This window comes from Arachis hypogaea, chromosome 6 (assembly GCF_003086295.3).
Source record: "Arachis hypogaea cultivar Tifrunner chromosome 6, arahy.Tifrunner.gnm2.J5K5, whole genome shotgun sequence".
Taxonomy (NCBI): Eukaryota; Viridiplantae; Streptophyta; class Magnoliopsida; order Fabales; family Fabaceae; genus Arachis; species Arachis hypogaea.
Genome location: NC_092041.1, coordinates 102,316,989 through 102,341,166, shown reverse-complemented (window position 1 = coordinate 102,341,166; position 24,178 = coordinate 102,316,989). Strand labels below are relative to the sequence as shown.

The window sequence follows — 24,178 nt, the reverse complement described above, 5'->3', positions numbered from 1 at the left end:
TTATAGAAATTGATCTATGATTTATTATCCTTTAACTAATTAGTATATTGATGAATTAGAACACCATAAAAAAATTTTGGATTGAATACAATCAAGTTTAAGAATGTTGGGCTTAGAATAACCATCTCATTTATATGAAAATAAACATGCGTCCCAATCCACCAACATACATTGCTTACCTTGTTAGACTTTTCACCTTTCACGTCGCAAGAATTGAGAAGATTGTCACTTGAAAGCGTGATATTGTCGTCGGTGAAGGAAGCTGGGGCATGATAAACCGGTTCAACAAAATTGGACTCTATTGAAGAGGTTATGATAGGTCACGTACCTATGAAGCGGCAACCACAACTCTCCCCTGTAAAGGTATATTCATAATGGTTAATAGAATCATCAGAGCGAGTCTTGATCTTGTATACCCATCTACTACCCACATATTCATTATCAGAATGAGGGTCAACTAAGTTTCAAGTGTGTATTTTTTCAAGTGCCTGGATTTCTTCCTGCATTGTTTACTACTAATTTGGATTTTTGGAGACTTCTCGGAATGACTTAGGTTCATGGTGATGAAGAATAATAGAAAAACAATGATAATCAAGAATATGAGAAGGTGAATTTCTTATTCTAGAAGAATGATTAGAGGGAGGAGGCATAACAGCAGGAGCAGGATCATCGTCTAGTCTAGAATCATCAGGAGATGGAGAAGGCAGAAGAGTAGGAGAATCGAGAGGTTGACTTGAGATAGAAGCTGTAGAATCATCACTAGGAAAAAGATCAATATTGGAGTTAGTAAAAAATGATGACTGAGTAGAAGGAATAGACTCAAATGAGGAGAACTTAGAAAACATGTGATGCTCTCAGAATACAACATGACGAGATATACGAATACGTCTAGAGAGAAGATCCCAACAACGATAATTCTTGTGTTCAGTGCCATAACAAAGAAAACAACACATGCGAGCTCGAGGTTCAAATTTATTATGTTCATGAGGTTAAATAAGAACAAAACAGACATAACAAAAAACTCAAAGAGAGTTGTAATATAGAGAAGTATGATAAAGATGCTCAAAGAAAGTAATGTTATCAAAGATAGAAGAAAGAAGTCTATTGATAACATGGACAACAGTAGAATAGCTTCACCCTAAGTACACTCAGGATACGAAGAAGAAACAAGCATTGCACGATCAGAGTTAAGAATGTGACAGTGTTTGCGTTTAGTCCGTCCATTTTGTTGAGACGTACTAGGGCAAGAAAACTCAAATAAAGTACCCTATTCAGCAAGAAAACTCAAAAGTTTAGAGTCAAGGTATTCCATAGCATTATCGCGTTGAAAAATTTTAATGACCTTGGAAAAGTGAGTTTTAATCATAGTGACAAAGTCAATATAAATCTGAGGTAGCTCATGACGATTAGTCATCAAGTAAACACAAGTAAAACTTGAATAATCATTAATAAAAAATACAAAGTATCGAGCTCATCCTATAGAAGCGATGGGAGCGGGTCCTTAAACATCAGAGTGGATAAGATCAAAAGGAGAGCAAGTAAGAGATGAATTATTATGAAAAGATAAAGCTAGTTGTTTTGCAGTTTGACAAGAAATGAAATAAAAATACTCATTATTAACTTGACTTAAAATACTCTTAGACACAAGAGGATGTAATTTTTCTAAGGAGCTGTGGGCAAGATGGTGATGACACAAATGAATGTTAGATGGAGAAAAAATAACACAGAGATTTGACGTCAAACAACCTTCCGACCTTACGTCCAGTCCCGAAGATTTGTCTCGTCTGATGATCCTGCACACGACAACCAGAAATAGAAAAATTGACATCAAAATTGAAACCAGCAAATTGACCAACAGAAATAAGATTAAAGTTTAATTTTTGAGTAATATAAGTATCAGAGAGATTAAGATTTGATTGTAAAATAAAATCCTTATATGTCGCATGCAAGAAGGAATCATTAGTAGTATTGACAGAATGTACATTTATAGTGACAGACAAAGATGAAAAAAATGACGCAAAGGAGACATGTGATGAAAGCAATCGGAATCAAAATACCATTTTTAATTACCTGGAGGAGTGAAAAGAGCAGCAGGAGTATTACTAGTGTAAGATCCCAAAAAATTATAAAAGAATTTAATTGAATAATTAATCTTTAAATTGAAATGGTTAAAATGCGTCCGAACGGGGTCAAAAATCAAGACTTAGAAATTTAAAAATTTAACAATAATAATTGGATTCAGCGAATTTTTTTGAGTGGAAAAATATAATTTTTTGCAAAAATACACGTAAAAATGCATACTGGTATTTTAGCCAGCTATACCAGCTTAAATCTGCCTGGTACTGTGAGTGAGAAAATTAATTTATGAGTAAAAATGTTAAGAAGTTAAAATTTATAATTTAGAAAGTGAAAATAATTAGAATACGAATTAAAACTCTAATCTTAAAGGTTTTAGCTTAAAGTTGAGCCAACGGGATAAACTGAGTGAATCGAGCCCAAGTGGACCCAAGTCCACACTATATAAGAACTCGTTTTAGCACAAAACAACTCATTTTTTCCCTTTTTGAGAGAGAGGTTCGGTCGTGAAGAGAGTGGAGAAATGAAACTCTAGCCACTATCAACTTCAAACCTCCATAACTTTTGCTTCGGTGCTCCAATTGACGAGTCATTTGTGGCCACATGTCGCACTTTTCACCCTCTTTGATTATATCTAGGTATTATAATGAGTATCTCGTTGTCCTCTGTCCAGTTTCATTTTCTTCTCTAAATTTGTGTTTTAGTTTGGGTTTTAAGGAAATCTTGTGATTTTAGTTGTTTGGGGGTGATCTTGTAGGAGCTATTGATGAGTTTCATCAACTAATTTTAGTGGATAAAGGTAAGAGACATTTTTCCATTTGTTTATGAAGTTTTAAGAAACCCTAGAGTTTGAATATTGTGCATACTATGTGAAATGAGTGTAGATTGAGTACCTGAGGCATTGAACTAAGCATTGGTGGCGTTTGAGCTTGGCGAAGGTCAAGTTGGGACTTGGTCTTGGTGAATTTGAAGTTGAGAGTTTGGTCTTGGCGTCACTAAAGGTACGATTTAAGTTTTATTTAAGTACCGTGTAGTGTGATGAGAATTTCTAGGCTAGATCCCCCCTAGGATTACGTTTGGATTGTATATTTAGTTGGTATTGATATGTATAGTTGATATGTTGTAAAAATTAATGATTGGGTTGAGAATTGTGTGAATTTGCATATTTGGTATGTTGAGAAATTTAATGAATTGGATAATGATTATTTAATTGTGTCATATGTATTGAATTTGTGAATTTGGTTGGAGGCCCTGAATTTAGGCCGGAGGCAAAAAAAAGGTAAGAAAGGTAAGTGGCATTTGTATTGTGTGATGATTGATTGAGTTCTAATGGGAAATGTGGTTTTGGATATGTGGAACTTGAGTTAGAATGTATAGATGAAGTAGGTTTGGATTTGATTGAGTGTGAATATGTGGATGAGTTGGTTTGTGTTCATTTTGTTGATTGAAAACAGTTGAAGCTTGTGAATCTTTGGAAAAATTGGTAAATTCTGTTTTTTGGTAAAAACATATTTTTGACAAACTTTGGCAGGCCGTAATTTGGCCCTCAGAGTTGGAAAACTTTCAAAATTCTATTTTTATAAAAATTCATTTATCGATATTTCCAACGGTTCAAAAATGGTTGAAAATGATTTTTGTACCAAAAGATATGAAGGTTTGAAAATTGGGTTCAAAAACTGATTCTTTTACACTTAAGAGCTTTTTGCCTTTCTGCAACACTCGCGTATGTGGAAGGAGGCATGCGTACGCGGAAGTGTCGAAATTACAGACTCGCGTACGCAGACGTGGTATACGATGCGAGAAAATGCTGCTGTTTTCACCACTCGCGTACGCGAACAAGGCTCACGTACGTGACACCCTAATTTTCATCCCATACGTACGCGAGCCACTTGCATGCGTATGCACAACCCCTAGATTTTGGAAAAGTGTGTTTTTATGTCTTTTAACAATTTTTTTGGCCTTCTAAACCTTTATAAACTTCGATACGATTCTAGAGCCGGTGGAATTGAGGATGGAAGAGTTAGGGAAAGGCAAATGAATTGAGTTAATAAAATTGAGAGAAATGGACAAGGTGTTAAGTGAGAATGATGATGATTATGAGATTGATAGTGAAAATGATGATGATTATGAGATTGATAATGAGAACAATGATGATTATGAGATTGGCGATGAGAATGATAATGATTATGAGATTGTTATTTGAGATTGATTCTAAATTTAATACACCTGCTTGGGTAGATATAGTGAAATTGATCCACTTGCTTTGAATTTGGTTTGAGTCTACTGGAGTAGATGCAGTGGTTAGCCCCAACTTGTTCCTAGTCGAGAATGATTTGAGGTTTGAGAAATTATCTAAGTTTCGAATTTTTTTGGGTAGATGCAGTGGGTCGGCTCCACTTGCTCCAGGTTAAGATATGAGATTCTGTTGACCTTGCGTCGTAAGTGAGGCCGGACACTTATACCTTTCCAGATGAGCTTTCTCCCCCCCCCCCCCCCCCACACACACACACACACACACACACACACACACACACACACACACACACACACACACACACACACACACACATATATATACATCGTTGTTCCATCTTGGTGTTTTTATATACGAAATGGAGAGAAGATTGAGGCCATTATTAAAAGAAAAAGTTCCAAGTGAAAGCACCAAGTAAGAAAGAACAACGATGATATATAAAAACACAAATAACTCCGATTGTACTCAAAATTGGAGGCATAATGGAAAAAATCTGAAAACATTAACATGACTCAATGGATGATACTGTATGAAGAATTTATAGTACATATAATTAGATTCAAACTCAAAAACTCAACTTCTCGGAATTATGGAGTTATCACTCTATTATTAAGAGCTCACATCCATCATTCATTTGCATATTTGCTAGAGTAAGAGACAAATTATGGTGCCGCGATTTCTTCATGGACGATATTCCTTCATAAACCACTACATGGTGTAGCGGTTTATATGCTTGTAGCAACTCAACGTAAACCGCGACAGGGTCTAGCGGTTTACGTCCAAAGCTAATCTGCATTAGGGTGTCGCGGTTTACATATAAAATGAAAAGTTGCAATTGCGTCTGGTGTTTCAAAAAGTTGTAATCTGGTAAGTTTTTTTTCCAAATATTTTAATTACGTAAATTGCACCTTATATCCTATCTTTATCTTTATCTTATTCTCCTTTACTGCTTTATCTTTATATCGCTTTCTGAGTGCACTTTATCTTCTGTTTATCGATACGTGAGTGTTCCGTTCTGTGATTTTATTTTACTCCTTTTCAGACTTCTCGTTTAATACTTCTTTTCAACATATATATGATTATGTATTATAATCCACCTTGAGAGTCTACCACCTTATTATCATTGACTTATGACTCGAGTATAAGGATTTGAATATTAGGGTGTTACAACTAGAAAAGGAAAGAAGTTGCTTAAGAAAGAGACAGGAGACGGGTTGAGAGAAGCAGAATTAATAGATTTAGTAGCAGCAGCAACAGAAGCAAGCACATTCTTGGAGAAGTTGGGACGAGAATGATACTTAGTCTAATCAGGATGTGGCTAGGCGTGTAGGACAGGTAGTAATCAAATGTCCTAAGAGCTTGCAATAACGGCAAATAATATTGGGCAATTGAAGTCAACATATCCTTTCTGCTTGTATTTTCAATAGAAGGGTTAGTCTGGGAGTAGGTGACCAGAACGATGACAGTTTTGACAAAATTTACCCTTCTTTTTTGTAGGCTGAAAAATATTCGATTTTTTTTTTATAATAGAGACAAGACAAAAGATAGAAGAAAATGCAAAATCTGGACAAAAATCAAGAAAGTGCAGGACATAATTGAAAAGAGTTCACCAAAAAATCTTAAGGAGGGTCCCACGGTCTGCCACATCAGCAGACACGTCAGAAGCCACGTCAGCTAATGAAGGACACGTTGCAGCGTCTAGATGGAGGAGAAAAACACGTCAGCGTTTACTTAGCGGGCTGACATGCAGGCACCAAACGGGACGGATCGGGTCGGGCCAGACATGGGTTGGTTGTGGATCAGTGGGAGGCTCGGGTTGTGACAAGTGGAGAGTTTCTGGTCCATTGATTTGGCAGCGAATCCAACGATGCTAGATGCATCTGAAAAGGAGAAGAAAAGTGGTTGCAGTAGGGACTTGTGGTGGCACGTCAGGAGGTTTTTGACGACGGGAAGAGAGAACAAGGGGCTCTGAACTAATTTTTCATGGAAATAAAAAATTGGCTCTTTTATCATGTTAGAAAATAAAAAGCAAACTGAAGAAAAGTAATGTGACTTGTCAAGTATGTTTCGATGATACAATATAGAAGGGTTTATATAGATGCTTGCTAGAAGAATCAAAGTAATAAAAGTGTAATAACCTATAATAAATATACAGATATGTTAAATTAATATGATTGATGCTAAATGATCTAATTGACCCTAATTATATTCTAACAGTATGAGATAGCAGGTAAGGGTGAAAATAGACCAAATACTCTCTTAGGTGCTTATAAGGCATGTATCCAACCTCATCTATTATAAAATAAGTCCAGATTCAGACTATTATATAAGTTTTATTTTGTTAATAAGTCAGATCTAAACTCACTAATTAGTCTTATTGGCTTATCAAGTCTATTTGGGCTTATTAGAACATAAAAGTAGAAGCTCAGGTACAATTAACTTTATGTGAAGTTGATAGTTAAGAGTTGTTAAATGATTTGGCAAATTTGACTAAATTGTCATTTAACGACTCTCAATTATCAACTTCATATAAAATTAACTATACTTGAATTTTTTACTAAACATAAATAAATATATAAATAATTTTTTTATCATTAATAAAAATATTAGATATTTTAAATTTATTATATTTATTATATATATTTTTATATATTTTAAATACTTTAAAAAATTTTATAAACACTAAATTTAGTATATTACATATAAGTAACTTTTATTTTTGTAAAAAAATTGTCAACTTATTTATTAGACTTTAGATTAGGCCGGACCTAATAACAAATTAGGCTTAATACTTAAAAAAAATTATAATAGTCGGATTCAGGCTAATTAATTGTATAATAAACCTAGTCTATTTCTACCGCTAATAGTAGGTTTGCAATTGGCTTGACGATTTTGGGATTAAACCGCAAATTATTTTGAATACGAATATGGTGTATCTTTTCTAAAAGTTCAATTCTAAAAATTTTATCCCTCTTAAAACAATTGAAATGCATTGGTTAATAGTAAACTCATTTAATAACCATTAAATCTAATATGTTGTGCGGAATTCTAATAAAATTAGTTAAAGTTAACTGTATTCTAGTATTAAATAATTATGGAGCTCATTCTAAGTTCTTTGATGATACACTTGCTAATAAACACTGGCAGGAAGCATTTTTGTTTGTGTTATTCTTGCAATAAACTCATTTAAATCATTAGAAATGAACAAGATAAGATTAATATGAAATATAAGTTCAAAATCAGCACCAAAGTTGAGATGGCCGAGTTGGTCTAAGGCGCCAGATTAAGGTTCTGGTCCGAAAGGGCGTGGGTTCAAATCCCACTCTCAACAGTTAAATTTTCTCTTTTTTCCGCTTGTTCTTTTCCATCTCTGAAACACTGGATCATGTCAACAGGGCTTTTGAGTCTTTGACGAACCAAAAAGATAAGTAAATGGGTTTTCTGATCACTGTATCTTTGAGGCCCAACTTCAAATTTATATTATAGTTATGTTCCTTTTTTATGACAAAAGTATGGAGTTTATATTTTATATTTTATATTCTGTTTTTGCACTTAATTCATATTTTCCGATTGATCTATTTCTGTTTTGCCACTTATTATGTATACTATAATTAACATATATTTCAATATTTGTATATAATCACAATATATATCTAATACATATTTTTTGAAATTACCCATATTATATTGTTACTTAATAATTTTTAACGGAAATATACAATAATATTCAGTGGCGGATTCACGGGGGACCTAAGGTGGCCATGGTCCCCCCCAAATTTTTTTTAAAAAAATAGTAAATAGTAATAATTAATAATATTAAATTTTTTTATATATAATATTAAAAAAAATATAACTTACAAAATTTTATAAATTAAAAAAACTAAAAACTGCATTATGTATTAGATATTTGAATTATTGTTGCTCTTGTTAACAAATAGCCCATTCTAATAATTAATAAAAATGGTTCTATTATACTAGCCCAAGCCCATACTATTAATTAAAGTAACCCTAGTACATTTTTCAAATATTTGTTTCAAACTATCATAGGCATAGCGCCACTTTTCTCTCTCTTTTAGTGATTCCCAAACTTTTGGTCTTCTACTCTTCTCATTCTAATTTTCTTTCCATACCAAAACAAGACATATGAAGAAAAACCATTGAAGAGAAGTGAACAACAAAATATTAACCATTGAATGCACAACAAAGATTCAAAGAGGTATATTTCAATTTTTTTTAAGTTAATGACAATGTCAAGTATTATTTACATTATTTATTTAAAATAATTAATTTATTTTTTTTATAATGGACAGTGTTCAAAGATTGAAGTGAGGACAAAACTCAATAGAATTATTTTTTTGTGAGACTTGGAACAAAAAATAATCAGGTAAATCAATAACTTTATTTTTGGTTATTATATATTTGTGTTTCTAAAATTATTTGTTATTGCTCAATAGGTTTAATATTTTTTTTAAGAAAATAATATATATGCAATTATTTTTGTTTTTTTTTTGTTAGATAGTTCAAGTTAAGTTAAAAATGTCAAAGATGAAAACAATTCACTCATTTTTCAAGAGAAAAGAGAGAATATATGATGAACAAAATTCAGCTTCAGATTCTTTGAGTAATGTTCAAAATATTATTGAACAACCTGTGACACAACTTGTTGAGCAAGATATTCAACCCCCTGCTTCCAAAATAGCAAGGACTGAAATAGATCAAGTTAATATTGATACATTGATGCGTGATCCCGGAAAGCGTCCGCAAATTTGGAATTATCCTATCAATCAACAAGATGAAATCCGTAGAGCATACATAAAGTTTGGACCATATCAATTTATTATGGATGAGTACCCTCTTTCTGGTCTAGAAAGTCATCCTCGTCGTTTCAAAGCTCATTGGTTTAAGAGTTTTTCTTGGCTAGAATATTCGCCAGAAGTGGATGCTGCATTTTGTCTTCCATGCTATTTATTTTCTAGAAAATCAAGTCCATTCACATCAGGAGGATTTCGCAATTGGAAAAAAGTGAATAATGGAAAGGATTGTGCATTTTTATCTCATGTGGGTAAATCTCTTAATTCTCCTCATAATATTGCTGTTAAGTCTTGTAAAGATTTGCTTAATCAATTATGTCACATTGACAAAGTATTGGCTAAGCAAAGCTCACAACAAGTTTTAAGCAATAGATTGCGTCTTAAAGCCTCTATTGATACTGTCAAATGGTTAACGTTTCAAGCTTGTGCTTTTAGGGGACATGACGAGAGTCATGAGTCTCAGAATCGAGGAAATTTTCTTGAAATGTTAAAATTATTAGCTTCTTACAATAAAGAAGTGGATGCAATTGTTTTGGATAATGCTCCTCAAAATGCAATATACACATCACCTTCTATTCAAAAGGAAATTCTACATGTTTTTGCTAGAAAGGTGCAAAATGAAATTCGCAATGAGATTGGTAATGCAAAGTTTTGTTTGATTGTTGATGAAGCTAGAGATGAATCTAGAAGAGAACAAATGGCACTTGTTGTTAGATTTGTTGATAAGCATGAATTTGTCAAAGAAAGGCTAATAGATGTTGTTCATGTCAAAGATACTACTTCTGCTACTCTAAAACAAGAGATTTGTTCTGCATTATCTCATCACAATCTCAACATTCAAAATGTTCGAGGTCAAGGGTATGACGGAGCTAGTAATATGCGTGGAGAGTGGAAAGGGTTACAAGCTTTAATTATTCAAGAATGTCCTTATGCATATTATGTTCATTGCTTTGCTCATCAATTACAGCTAGCTCTTGTTGCTGCGGCTAAAGAAGTTGTTGATGTTCATGCTTTTTTCCAAAGTTTGAGTAATATTATCAATGTTGTGTGCTCTTCTTGCAAACGCAATGATGAATTACGATCTGCTTATGCAACTGAAATTTCCCATTTAGTTGCAACTAATCAAATTGAAACAGGAAGAGGAGCAAATCAAATTGGCACATTAAAAAGATCAGGAGATACCAGGTGGAGCTCTCACTTCAACTCAATTTGTAGCCTTTTACGTATGTTTGGAGCAACAACTTCAGTTCTGGAAGATTTGGCTACTAATGGATCTACATATTCTCAACGTGGTGATGCTACTTATGCTCTTAAATCTTTATTATCATTTGATTTTGTTTTCATTTTGCATATGATGAAAGAAATCATGGGAATCACTGATAAACTTTGTCAAGCATTGCAACAAAAATCTCAAGACATTTTGAATGCTATGCATCTGGTTTCTAGTACAAAGTCATTGATTCAACAGTTAAGAGATAGTAGTTGGGGAGCACTTTTGGAGAAAGTTAGTTCTTTCTGCAATGATCATGCTATTCAGATACCTGATATGGGTGCTTCTTTTAGTGACATAATTCGGTCTCGTCGTAAAAAGGATGTTGTCACTGTTGAACACCATTATCGTGTTGACATTTTTACTAGCGTGATAGATTTTCAATTGAAAGAGCTAAATAGTAGATTTAGTGAGCAAGCAACCGAGCTCCTCATACTGAGTACATCTCTAGATCCTAAAGATGCTTTCAAGTTATTCAGTGTTTGCAACATATGCAATCTTGTAAAGAATTTCTATTCTTTAGATTTTTCTGAGCAAGAAAAGATTCAATTGGATTATGAGTTACAACATTATGAACTTGATGTGGTTAAAGCTCCAGATTTTCAGAATTTGTCTACTCTTGCTGAATTGTGTCAAAAATTGACAGAGACAGGAAAATCAAATATATATCCTTTAATTGATAGATTAATTCGTCTTGTTTTGACTCTTCCTGTGACAACAGCAACAACTGAACGGGCCTTTTCAGCTATGAAGATTATTAAAACAAGGCTTCGAAACAAGATGGAAGATGAATTTTTAGCAGATTGTATGATTGTATATATTGAAAAGGAAATTGCTTCAAAATTCACTTCAGAGATGATAATTGATGATTTTAGTTCCATGAAGCATCGTCGAGCAAGTTTAAAAATATCAAAATCTTAAAGTATGTAGTTGAACATTGACTTTTATATAATATAATTACTTTTTTGATATATATGCTACAAATCATATTTTGTTAATTTTTTGTTATATTTTATATTTAATTGGCCCCCCTCTTATGAAATTTCTGGTTCCGCCACTGATAATATTCATATGCTTTCAAAATTATAGAATTGACCTAAATGAAAAATAATACCTACACAAATTAGTTATACACAAATTAGTTAATTATATACGTATATTGAACAAATATAACTTTTATATTCTAAAGTATAAGTCATATATTTTATTTTATATTTATATTTTTAAAGATAATTCACTTATTTATAAAAAAGCTAATTATCTCTCTATCCTGATTATATTATATATCATTTAAACAAATCACAACAAATTCAACCATTTTACTAATTAAAAAACAATAGTTATTATTTTTAAAAAGAAATCAAAACCTTCCACCGTGAATAACGATAGAGGATGAGACATCAACCCTACTGATTATGCTATATATTTGTGAAATTATCTAAAATTCTCATAATTTTGTTTAATATAATAAAAATAAATATGTAGATATTTTAATAAAAAATCTAAAAATTAAATAAATAATTCAAGTGTTAAAAATGTCCAGAATAATATCTAAAAAAAATTCTAAGATATATTCAAGTGAAAATTTAGGCTCTAAAATTATCTAAAAATGATGATGTACAAACTTGTGAGGCTTATATATTTGTAGTGTTTTATTGTAATTAACTAAAAAACACACATCAAGTTTCAAAGTCTTTGTACTCTCTCTTTAGTTTATAAAAAATATAACTACAAATTTTCTCAAACCATCCATTAAAACTAAAATAAGTTACATAAATAAATTAATTGGGCTTTAAATTTATACAATTACAACTTTCTAAAATAGGTTACATCTTTATTCTATTTTAATTTTATATAAATCGTTACCGAGTGTAGCAGTTTATAATTTGTATGTAATCTGCTACAAGATAGCGCAAATTATGTTGAAAATGTGCCATTAAAAAACTGTTAGAGGGTGTCACGATTTTTAAAGAATCTGGACCATGCATAAGCTGCTTCAAGAGTTAGCGATTTGTGAAAAAACAGTAGATAGCGTAATCCGCTAAAGACTATAGTAAATTACTTGTTGTAGAGGTATTCCATTGCGATGTATTGGTGTGGCAGACAGTGATTTTAACTCTATTCTCGTTAGCATTCTCCAAAGACACCTTGAAAGCTATGGTAGTTTCTGTCTTGTGGAGAATGCTAAATTGCTAACGGAAGCAGAGTTAAAGTTGCCGTCTACTATACCGATACATCGCAATAGAATGTCTCTACAATACGTAATCCGCTATAACCTCTAACAAATTACGTTACCTATTGGTTTTTATAAACCGTTAGACTCTACGGCGGTTTATGTATGGTCCAAATTTTTAGAAACTACTACCCGTTGTCAGTCATAGAAAACTTTGATTCTTAAATATTTGAATAAAACACTAAGGCTTGGTGAATGATTTGGTGCTAGGAAGTATTCTTGATATTTGCCGCTCAATTTCACTAGAACAACTATTGAAAGGTGATCTTTCCTAATATTTTATTTAATGATGCACACAAGTCATTTTGGTACCATGTTTGATGAATGATTTTAATTACGAAAAAATTCAGGTGAAATTGACTTTACGTGAAGTTGATATCTGAGAGTCGTTAGATAAAAATTTAGTCAAATCAGTCAAATCATCTAACAGTTTTCAGATACCAACTTAATGTGAAGTCTACTGCATCTGAGTTTCCACCTTTTAATAGACCTTTGATCTTTACACAATTTTGACTTTGAGATATTATACTTGTATCTAAATGTTGTTCATATTATTTTTATTTCATGCTTGTGATATTCTTGAGTTCTTTACTTATTAAAATAAGGATACTATTCCAGGATTTTTTGTAGTCCATATTTGAATTACTGCTTTTATTCTTTTGCATGTAGGAATTATACCATGAATTAAATACTTATGACTATTTTGAACAAGATTATCAACCAAAGATTAAGAAAATAGAGTCCTTAAATGTTCCTTTAAAAGGTTAGAAAATTTATTAAAAGCTTTTTCTTGTAATGTCTAATGGTATTTGTTATTCCAATGATGATTAATTTTGATCTTCAGTCCTATGTACATAGAATATGCAAGACCCTTACAAAGAAAAGTATGAAAAAATAATCAATGATTGACATTTCTACTTTTCTTATAATTTCAGATAAGGATATCGAAAGCATCAAAATTTAAAGTTCTTCTTGTGTGTTATTCACTTTTGAATGGCACATGTTCATTTCTCTATATAAAGATACCATTGCTACATTTTTATAATTTATATTCACTCTAGCTAGTGCATATATTGAAGCGCTAGAGGTGGAGTTGTGTGTTGATAGATGAAGCCTCATGCTTTGAAGGATATTGAAGGACAAAAGTTGCTTTAGTTGGAGAAATCTTGTAGCTATTATACTATTGATATCTTATATTTATTCATAACAACCTGGAGTTTCTATATTGTGGTAAATTATTAACTAGAGAACATGCTTGAAATTTTCTGAAGAACTCAAGATATCAGCTGAAGCTATGTGATGTTGACACTAAGCATAGAACAAGAGGAATAAAAGAAATAAAGGTAACAATTCTCTTAAGTATATAATGTTAAATATTTTTATATTAAAAAAGTTAAATTTATAAAAAAAATTGCTTTTTTTTTTCGAGAAAATGCTTCATTAATTATTCCCAAAACTTAAGGTAAGTTTATTACTAATATTATTTCAAGTAGATTGCCACATCACTACCTCATTGTCAAAAAAGTGAAGAAAGTCGCGTGTTTGCTATTCAACGATGCATGAGGTCTTGTTTGAGATAACTCCCAACACATGCCGCACTCCATCAACCTCACTCCTAGTAATTTGGTCAAAATACCCCTCAAACATACAACAACAGATACACCAAGCTCTTGCAATGTTCTCTATCAAGGTCATTAGAGTAATTCCAACTTTTTAAATCTAGACTCTTAAATTAGTCAATCTAAAGTTTCGCCAAACCAAAGCACTATATTAACGGTCATAACAACTCATAATTTCTCTCTAACTCTCATTCTCTCACTTACAATCATGGCTATTACACCAATGAATTCAAACCTCCTCTACAAGATTATTATTGTTATTTCCTTCCTTGCACTCACAACTTGTCCGGTTGCCTTGGCTGAAGAATGTGCCTCGAACCACCAAGGAGCATGTCACAACCGGAGCGAGGCGCTCAAGTATAAGATAATAGCAATATTTGCAATTCTGGTGACAAGCATGATCGGCGTAACGCTGCCGACGCTCTCACGCGTTGTCCCGGCGATTCACCCAGACCGTGACCTTTTTGTATTAGTGAAGGCCTTTGCCTCCGGTGTCATCCTCGCCACGGGTTACATGCACGTATTGCCGGACTCATTCAATGACCTCATGTCGGACTGCTTGCCCAAAAATCCGTGGCACAAATTCCCATTTACTACATTCATCGCCATGTTTTCTGCTATTTTCACCCTCATGGTGGACTCTTTCTCCATCTGTTTCTTTAAAAAGAGAATCACTGCTTCTTCTTCTTCTACTACTACTACTACTACTGATTCTTCCGAAAACATTGAAGTTGATGGTGGTTGCCGCAAAGTGAATAAAGAATTGGAATCGCTTAGTCACAGTCACACTCACGGTCATGAGATTGAACATGGAAATGGAAACACGAAAGTTGTGAGTGCGGAACAGTTGCTACGCTATCGTGTTATCGCTCAGGTTAGTTATCTTAGTTGGTAAACTACCAAAATAGTAGTAGAAAGCTTATACCATTAACAAAAAAAAAGAACCCCGATAAATATGAATGATAAATAAGTTTTAGAAAAAATTATAAACGTGATAACAATAATAAAACAATATCATATTTTGTTTAGAGGAGTGCTAGGGGCAAGCAAAAATTGTGATATATAGCCATCAATTAGTCATCATAGGTGTGTTTAACGGTGGGAGATTATATTCAATGGTGCAGGATTACTCAATTTACTTATGATGGTTAATTGATGGCTATATATCATAATTTCTGATGCCTCCTAGACTTTCTCTTTTGTTTATTAGTGACAAATAATATGTTTTGTTATTTTATCGTGTTTTTAGAGAAAGTCTAAGGACTAGCAACTTTATTAAATTCTAGCCAGTATGTAATCAGCAAGAAAAGTGAGTCATTAGATGAAATTTTACACCAATTTCACACCATTAGATCATCATTAATGACTATTTGATGGTTACAAATCACAAAAGTTGCTGCCCCTAGCATTTCTTGTGTTTTTATTATATGCATGTAGCACTACTAATCTTCGTTTTATTATTGTTGTTGGTGGTGAATTTTGAGCTTGTGGGTTATGTTTATTATTTATTGTTTGGTGTATGAATTGTGAGATGTAATTGTGTGTATATAAAACGTATGCAGGTGTTGGAGTTAGGGATTGTGGTGCACTCAGTGGTGATTGGTTTGTCATTGGGAGCTTCAGATAATCCATGCACAATTAGGCCTCTCATTGCAGCACTTTGCTTCCATCAACTCTTTGAGGGAATGGGCTTAGGAGGCTGCATACTTCAGGTTTAATTTATTGATCACCGATATATATCTTTATTATATTTTTTTATGTTAAAAAACAAATAAATACACCAAAAAATAATACTAATTAATTTTATTAAAACCAATTTTTCGTAACTACTAATAATGAACTAATGAAACAGTAGATAAATAAATATTAGAAAAGTTAGTTTCTAGTCTTTTTTCTAGAATAATAATAATAATTACTCATTTTTTTCTAAAATAATTTTCTATTTTAAAGTTACGAAAAATTGAACCTATTTAACAAAATTATATTAATATTTTTTACTTATTCCATTTCTTTTAATATTTACCATTTTTTTTTAATAACTTAGTTCAATCATGTCTTTTTTAAATGTATAATTAAAAGAAAATATTAAACATTGTCACCAATGTTTGTTTAGTTTGTTAAAATAATATTTTTTTTAGTCACCAAAAAATAATATCTTTTTTTTGTCTCTATTTTCATTTATAGTATTTTTGAGTTTTACAATTTTAAAAGTGAAAAATTAAGAATAATGAAAACAAAATTTCTTAATTGTTACATATTTTGTTTTTCCCGCAGTTCTCTAAATTAAATATAAAACACTAAAAATAATTTAATTAGTATGTTAAAAGTGATAAAATATATTGATGCTTATATTTGAATGGTTTAATCCTAGTAATTTAACAGCCGGATAACACTGTTATTAATTTTTATAGTATCTAAAGAATAAAGAATAATAAAAGAAAAAACATATCTAGAAGTGTAATATTTACTAAGATAATAATTATGATAAGAGTGAACTACCATTTTAAATTCTGAAAATTTTCATTTTTTAACGAAATAACTTTTAAAAGAATAAAATAACATTTTGATCCTCCAAAAATAATGTTAATTTACAAAATATACTAATAAAAAAGCATACTCAAAAAAGACTCTAGAGGTCGAAATGTATGCTTAGAGAAAAGATATTCCATCTTTTAAATTTAATAATATTATTTTAAGTAAATTCTTATTGAAATTTTTTTGGTAAAAACATAAATACAAAAAAATACTCTATATATTGAATGTTAGGTAAGTTTGTTGTACGTACCTTTCTACATGTTACAACAAAAAAATATCAAATGTATGAGTTGTTTGTTCATTATGAAAAAATACTGTATTTTATCAAATTGAGACCATTTTTTCAAGCTCAATTCTATTTTTTTCTTTTGAAAATTATTTTATCAAATATTAAATTATTTGAGATCAGAATTATGATTTACTCACGAAGTGATATTTAACTTTATGTGAAAAAAAATAACTAAGAATGATTTAATATATAAATAGATATCCATCTAACGAATATATATTTCTTTTTCATTATTTTTTGGGTAACAGGCAGAGTATGGGATGAAGATGAAGTGCATTATGGTATTTTTCTTTTCTGTGACAACTCCATTTGGAATCGCATTGGGGATAGCTTTGTCAAAGGTGTACACTGACACAAGTCCAACTTCACTCATAGTTGAAGGTGTTTTGAATGCTGTGTCTGCAGGGCTTCTCAATTACATGGCATTGGTAGAGTTATTGGCCACTGATTTTATGGGTTCAAAGCTTCAAAGTAGAGTGAAGCTTCAGATTTATTCATATTTTTTTGTTTTGGTCGGAGCAGGAGGCATGTCAGTCATGGCAATATGGGCATAGAAAAAAAATGAAAAAAGAAAGAATAGAGTAGGGTTTTTAGAGAGGGATTATTTTTTATCTTTTTTTTTCTCACATGCCTTCACTAGTTAACACAGAAGAAGAAAAAACAAAAGAAGAAGAAAAAGAAAAGAAGAGTTTTCGAATTTCATGGGTTATTTATTCTCTCTTTTTCTCTCTCACTCTCCCCATTTATGTGTGTATATCATCTTGGATTATATATTATCTACAATCAAATAGTTTTTTGAGCTTGTCATTTAGTCTAAAAAGGCCTAATAGATGTTAGCCAACAGTATCTTTTGCATGCTTGAAGTTAGGACTTTACGTCAAGGTGTTTTGTTCACTTTTGGATTGTCACCCTATCAAAGTATCATTGGCTTTCTTCAAATTTGGTTTAAGAATAAAAATTATTTTAGTCAAATTTATAATAAGACTGTAACGACCCAATTTTTGACACGTCAAAACTAATGCCAAACATTTAGGTATTACTCGTATGGACCTAATTGGCTCTAGATTTAGAATGTCATTATCAAGTGTTATTATAAGCCTTTGTTGGATTAGCGTGATTAAAACTATTTTTCGTAAAATTTATTTAGTTTTACCACGAAGTTAATACATACAGCAATATCACAGATAGATACAAGATAACAGAAGATACATGCCAAAGTTCAAAATACAGGCAGAGGCGAATTCAGGGGGATTTGCATGGGCATGGCCTCCCCTAAAGTTTTAAAACTTAAAATATATATAATATAATGTGTAAACTTTTAAATAATATATTTTCTAGTTCAATGGTCAGAGGAAAGCATCTTATACTCCAACACATGGGTTCAAATCTCATTTCATGCATTTTAAATTTATTATTTTTATTTTTTCAATTTTTTGATTTTTTTTGTAATTTTTCTATCTATTATTATATAAAAATATTTTAATTTTTATAATAATTCTTAATTGAATATAATAAAAAAATATACATAAAAATAAATTAGATTAAATTTTATTTTTTATGATATTAAAATCAAAATATATTAAGTAAATTATTTATTTTTTATAATAATGCATTTTAAATTTATTATTTTTATTTTTTCAATTTTTTGATTTTTTTTGTAATTTTTCTATCTATTATTATATAAAAATATTTTAATTTTTATAATAATTCTTAATTGAATATAATAAAAAAATATACATAAAAATAAATTAGATTAAATTTTATTTTTTATGATATTAAAATCAAAATATATTAAGTAAATTATTTATTTTTTATAATAATTACTAATTGAATGTAATAAAAAAAATATACATAAAAATAAATTAGATTAAATTTTATTTTTTATGATATTAAAATCAAAATATATTAAGTAAATTATTTATTAATATGAATATATCTTATATATTATATTCATTAATTTATTTTAAAATATATATATTAAAAGTATTAGAGAAAATAATTTATATTATTTATTTATATCTTTTATAATATGAATAAAAATTAGAATTTTATGAAAAAAACTCTGATATAAATGATTTTTTTAAAATTAATTTTAGTTTAAAATAATATTAAAATATAATTATTTTTTATTAAAATTTTTAATTTTAGTATGGTACTTTTAATTTTTTGTTTTCGGCCCCCTCTTTATAAAATTTCTGGATCCACCACTGAATACAGGGTACTATATCAAAGATATACATACATAGACAAAATAAGAAAGACAATCCCATCCCTCACACGGGTCTCCTTAACTGGAACCGATTTACTGAAAGGTCCTATTCCTCTAAAATACTACAAAAGTGAAAAAAATAACACTACAGATCACCAAAAAGAGTAGAAGATCAGCTATGTCAAACTCTGCGATGGTCTCCGAACAACTCTCTGATAATTGGCCTAACCTCTTCAGGAATAGACTCCTCATTCGACTCTAAATTTACCTCCAACTGCTCAACCCAGGTGGGTGAATCATTAGAAAGGTCAGCCACTTCAAGGTCAAAAGGTGCGGTCTGAGTAGCTACAACATGGTGTCTCCAAGGGTCATCGGACATTGGCTCAACCTGGAGTGCAGGAATAGGAAAATGCTGAGCAAGATCTGGATCAGTCTCGTGTACGTACGAAAAATCCGGATATAGTACATTGTAGTGCAGCCCTACCAAATTGAGAGGATGGAAAAAAGAGAACTGGTCTCCAGCTAGATGTAGCTCGGATAAAGTAAACTCATATGGCATGTCGGGATTAAAGTGCGGGCTATGTACAGAAAATCGAAAACCACGGTCGCACAAAGCGTAGATGCAGGTCTTGGGTGTGCCCCATATGAAGACTCTGCCCTGCACGGGGTCCTCATAGCTCAATACAAACGGAATCTCAAAGAATATCACTACCGATCCCATTTGAAAAAAGGAAAAAGCAAGAAAAGAATGGTGAGAACCTAAAGTTCCCAACAGGGTGAAAAGGGGTCCTAAGGTCTTTGTCTCTAAGTTTTCGTTAAATGTAAAATCACAACATAGAAATAACAGAGTACAAATATATAGTGGACAAACAGAATCAGTTATAGATAGTTAGGAAATTGCAGTAAACAATCACAAAAAATTCATATGCGCAAACAACATGATACATGCATGTTCTTAGTGCAGGCCATGAGCTCATGCGTCGGTTATCTATCCACAACCCGACGTTACCTGGGCGAACCCAGAATATGGTTTCTCTACTATGCCAGTCAGGATATTAGTATCATCATGGATGAACTCATGTTAATCAGGATAGCTCGGCATCACGGGTTTATTCGTGTCAGTTAGACCGAATCATAATCATAATAATTTTTGCTAGCATATCCAATGTGCGTCATAGTAAGAAACAAGCTATCAGTCAGGCGAGTGTTCCCACTTTAGCAATCTTTGGTTAATATCTTGGGGCTTTTCTTATCCTCTGTATTAATCTCTTGGAAACTTTTGCCCTCAGTTCTTTCTACATTATAAAATATTCTTATATTTAGTCTATTTTCTGCAAATTTGTCCTAATAGCGATTGACCTTCTATTTAATAATTAATATACTGGACTCGGAATTGTGCAAACTATATATTCACGCGTCCGTGATGGATTGAGTTTATGACAATATCATTTATGCATAGCTTCAATAGCTGTCCCTACGATTTGCAAAATAGAGACTATTATGCACAATCTCCCGATTCAGCATCTATTGACTTTCTAAGGCACATATACGTCGTGTAAAGTTCGTGCACGAGACCTTTACTTACATGAGGTGATTCTATAAGTCCAAAGATTTCATTTAAATTTAGTTTTGAGGCAATCCAATGAAAATTGAATTTTATAATGATTTTTAAAGTTTTGCCATTATTTTGAGAAAATTTAGAAAAAAGCAAACAGTAGTGATTTTAATAAATTCATGAAAAATACCTTCTGACCAATTGTCCCTCAAAATTGGTGACATCAAATAAGACTCACCCAGATTTCAAACAAACAAAATTTTAGTTCAATACCATATCACACCAAAAAGTTATACATCTGAGAATATAGCCTGTTTTAGAAAAAGATGTTTTAAAAGGTCAGTGAGCTAGTCACTTTTCCACCTGCATAATTAATTTGACAAACATAGAATTGGTCTGAAATTTAAATTGGATATTATAGGCATACAAAGATTTAAATTGCCATTGGTCTCAACCTAATCACTTATCAAAATTAAAAGTTAAGTAGGTTGAAAGTTGATGCTTTTGCAGTAGGAGAATAGAATTTTCTGCAAAAATCAACAATTTTCAAAAATTTATTCCTCTCAACCTACTTATTGATAAGCCATGAAATTTTTATGCAGTATCCAAGACACAACAAAATTTTATAGAAAAATAATTTCATCCAAAATGGTGGTCTGGATTGCTCCCAGCATTTGATTCACCTTGCTGCCAGTTATGCAGAAATTCTGCATTAAGCAATTTTAAGAACCTCATATGTCAAATTATATATCTAAGCTTAGAAATCTTCTAAATCCATAATTCTATCTTCTTTTTTTATTAAACACAGTTGTTAGAATAACTAGTATAGCCCAAAAAACTCAGAATCAATAATTCACAATTTTACAAGTGCATATACATAATTGAACATTTATTTTTCTGCATTATATCAAAACAGAATTTTCATATGCACTTATCATCAATCAAACACATAATGAATCATCAATCCACACAAGCAAACACAGCAGCAAACGTAATATTCTATCTATCCTATCCCTTACTTGGTTGTGCTGAAAACTGAGGTGCTTTGCTTCCAAGCTCACCTTCTCGGCTACAACACCTAATGCATTATAATTCAATTTCGCTCATCATCATCATCATGGCATGAGGCTGAATCCATGATCACAAGAAGGAGAAAGATGAAACACTCACCTTCTCTAGTTAGATGGTTCTGTGGTTCAGAGAAACTATAAAAAATGGCCTTATTTTTCACAAACTAAAAGAAAGAACAAAAGTTAGTTTACATGGTGAAGTTAGAAATCGAATTGAAGAAAGAAAAAGAAACCGAAGCTAGCTTACCTAGTGAGAAATTTTAGGACAGCAAAAAATGAAGGAGGAAGATGAGAACTTCATTCTTCAAGCTCCTATGGAAGTTGAAGAATAGAAGAAGATTGCATGCTAACCGTTCTCTCCTCCCGGGTTGCTCTCGACCTTCTCTCTTTCTCTCTTCTTTTAATAATCAATTCTCTTTTCTAATTCTATCCTAAGTTAGTTCAAATTATATATAAGAAATTGAGTAAGTGAAGTAAGGGATAGGTATAAGTATGCATATGTTTTCGTGGCTCATGCATGAGGATAGGGCAACACATGTACTTAGCATTAATAACTAAGTACTTATTAGGCTAATTAACCATGTGATGTAACCATGGTTTGGGTGTGTTGTCCGTGGTGATTAAGAGAAGAAAAGCGTGGATTTTTGTTCTTAATCATGGTTGAATTATTATTGGTTTGAGTGAGCTAATAGTTTGGTTAACTTAAGGTTTCATGCAAGGGTGGTTAAAGCTTTAATTTGGCTTAACACATAGCATATATAGGTATTTTGGCCTAAGAATAAAAATTAATTGATGTGATCATGTACTAATTGATTGATGATACATCTAGGGTTGTTCCTCTACTAATTCATCATTTAATGAATTAATGAGATGTGACTAATTTGAAAAAATTAACTATAGCAATAATTATCTAATTACCAAAACTCGTCATCGAAAAAATAAGGTCCTATTTGACCGCTGTACATTGCTAGCATCAGGAAATGGAATAATCGGGATTCTCGAGTAATCGGTTGAGCCGCTAAAATAGCTATAGTGGTAATAAATCCCGTCAATAAAATGGGTCCTATAGAGAGTCCATCTATTCCGAATCTCCAGTAAAAATAAAAAAAATTAATCCATTTATAATTTTCTGTCAGTTGGATTAATGGATCATCCAATTGGAAATGATAACAAAATGCATCCTCGAAAAGTTAAGAATTAGTATAGTAATCTTTTTGAAAATTCTAAATCGAATGGATTCGGTCTTATACATACGCGAGGAAGGTAACTAAAAAGTTTTAATGCCACGAGTTACGATTCTAATATATTATCTACACCATATATATATATATATATATATATATATATATATATATATATATATATATATATATATATATATATATATAAACCTATGCGTATCGACGTTGTCAAGAATAAAAAGTCACAGATCTCGTGAGGTAGGATTTTTACAAAGACAAACTCTAAATATTTGAAGATATCACCTTTTCTTCTTTTTGATTAAACAGTTACTCAAAAAAGAAGTGTAACCTAAAAATTCTCTTGGTCAAGACCCAACCATGTTGAAAAAACCAAAACTAAATAAAGTACATACACATCCATTAATAATAAGTGTTATAGTAACTTTGACGTAGTGTTTCCACCTAAATTTATGTCTCATAGTACCTTCACTCTACCATAGAATGAATTTAGTTTATATTTTTCTCTATAGTAATTGAACATCATATATCATGGCATATTGAATATTCTTGAGATATATTTTTAAATATATAAAAAGTCATGTCTAAAGAATTGCATCTGTCTATAAATTTATAACTTGTTAAAGAGTTGTATTCTCTTCATATATATATATATATATAGTAATCCACATACTCAAGCGTATGTGTCTCTGAATACCATCTATAATTAGAATAACAAGAGTCTATCTAATTTTCAAATTTTTAATCTTTTCTATCTCAACACTTTTCCAATTTAGAAGAAAAAACATATACAATATCATCTTGTAAAGTATCATTGGTATAAGAATTTAGGGTGTGATTGAAAATGAAAATCAAGTAATCTTTATTACGTATAGGCATTCATTAGAAAATTTGCTTGTGACTCATTTACACACCTCAATTTAGATTATTGGGGCAAATCAAGTCTAAAAAAATTATATATCACATCCTATGAAGGTGCATTATTCTCTTTTTTAATCTTCCTATTGCATATTTGTTCTGCCATTCTCATCTTCCAAGCCTCACTACAAGAAAGTTTA

General features: G+C 31.3%; 2 protein-coding genes and 1 non-coding gene across 3 annotated transcripts; all 3 read left to right on the top strand.

The window, feature by feature from the left end:
- The first annotated feature begins 7,580 nt into the window (after nucleotides 1-7,580).
- TRNAL-AAG (transfer RNA leucine (anticodon AAG)) lies at nucleotides 7,581-7,661 on the top strand. The gene has a single exon. It is a non-coding gene; the product is annotated as a tRNA-Leu (tRNA).
- A 466-nt stretch (nucleotides 7,662-8,127) lies between these two features.
- On the top strand, nucleotides 8,128-13,608 carry LOC112697189 (uncharacterized). The gene is made up of 4 exons (XM_025750262.3): nucleotides 8,128-8,546; nucleotides 8,641-10,891; nucleotides 13,314-13,407; nucleotides 13,580-13,608. Exons 2-4 carry the CDS (start codon nucleotides 8,867-8,869, stop codon nucleotides 13,606-13,608), a joined length of 2,148 nt encoding a protein of 715 aa, XP_025606047.3. The 5' UTR covers nucleotides 8,128-8,546; nucleotides 8,641-8,866.
- Nucleotides 13,609-14,471: 863 nt separating this feature from the next.
- LOC112805831 (probable zinc transporter 8) lies at nucleotides 14,472-17,877 on the top strand. Its single transcript, XM_025848160.2, has 3 exons — nucleotides 14,472-15,137; nucleotides 15,826-15,975; nucleotides 17,336-17,877. The coding sequence occupies exons 1-3, from the start codon at nucleotides 14,472-14,474 to the stop codon at nucleotides 17,639-17,641; spliced, it is 1,122 nt and encodes a 373-aa protein (XP_025703945.1). The 3' UTR covers nucleotides 17,642-17,877.
- The last annotated feature ends 6,301 nt before the right edge of the window (nucleotides 17,878-24,178 follow it).

What these genes read in the sequence shown, in the direction of transcription:
- LOC112697189 (XM_025750262.3), top strand. Translation starts at nt 8,867, where the DNA reads ATGTCAAAGATGAAAACAATTCACTCATTTTTCAAGAGAAAAGAGAGA. An exon ending in ATGCTTTCAAGTTATTCAGT is followed by an intron (nt 10,892 to 13,313) that starts GTTTGCAACATA and finishes TTTTGCATGTAG; the next exon opens with GAATTATACCATGAATTAAA. An exon ending in CTTAAATGTTCCTTTAAAAG is followed by an intron (nt 13,408 to 13,579) that starts GTTAGAAAATTT and finishes TTATAATTTCAG; the next exon opens with ATAAGGATATCGAAAGCATC.
- LOC112805831 (XM_025848160.2), top strand. Translation starts at nt 14,472, where the DNA reads ATGGCTATTACACCAATGAATTCAAACCTCCTCTACAAGATTATTATT. An exon ending in GCTATCGTGTTATCGCTCAG is followed by an intron (nt 15,138 to 15,825) that starts GTTAGTTATCTT and finishes AAACGTATGCAG; the next exon opens with GTGTTGGAGTTAGGGATTGT. An exon ending in TAGGAGGCTGCATACTTCAG is followed by an intron (nt 15,976 to 17,335) that starts GTTTAATTTATT and finishes TTTGGGTAACAG; the next exon opens with GCAGAGTATGGGATGAAGAT.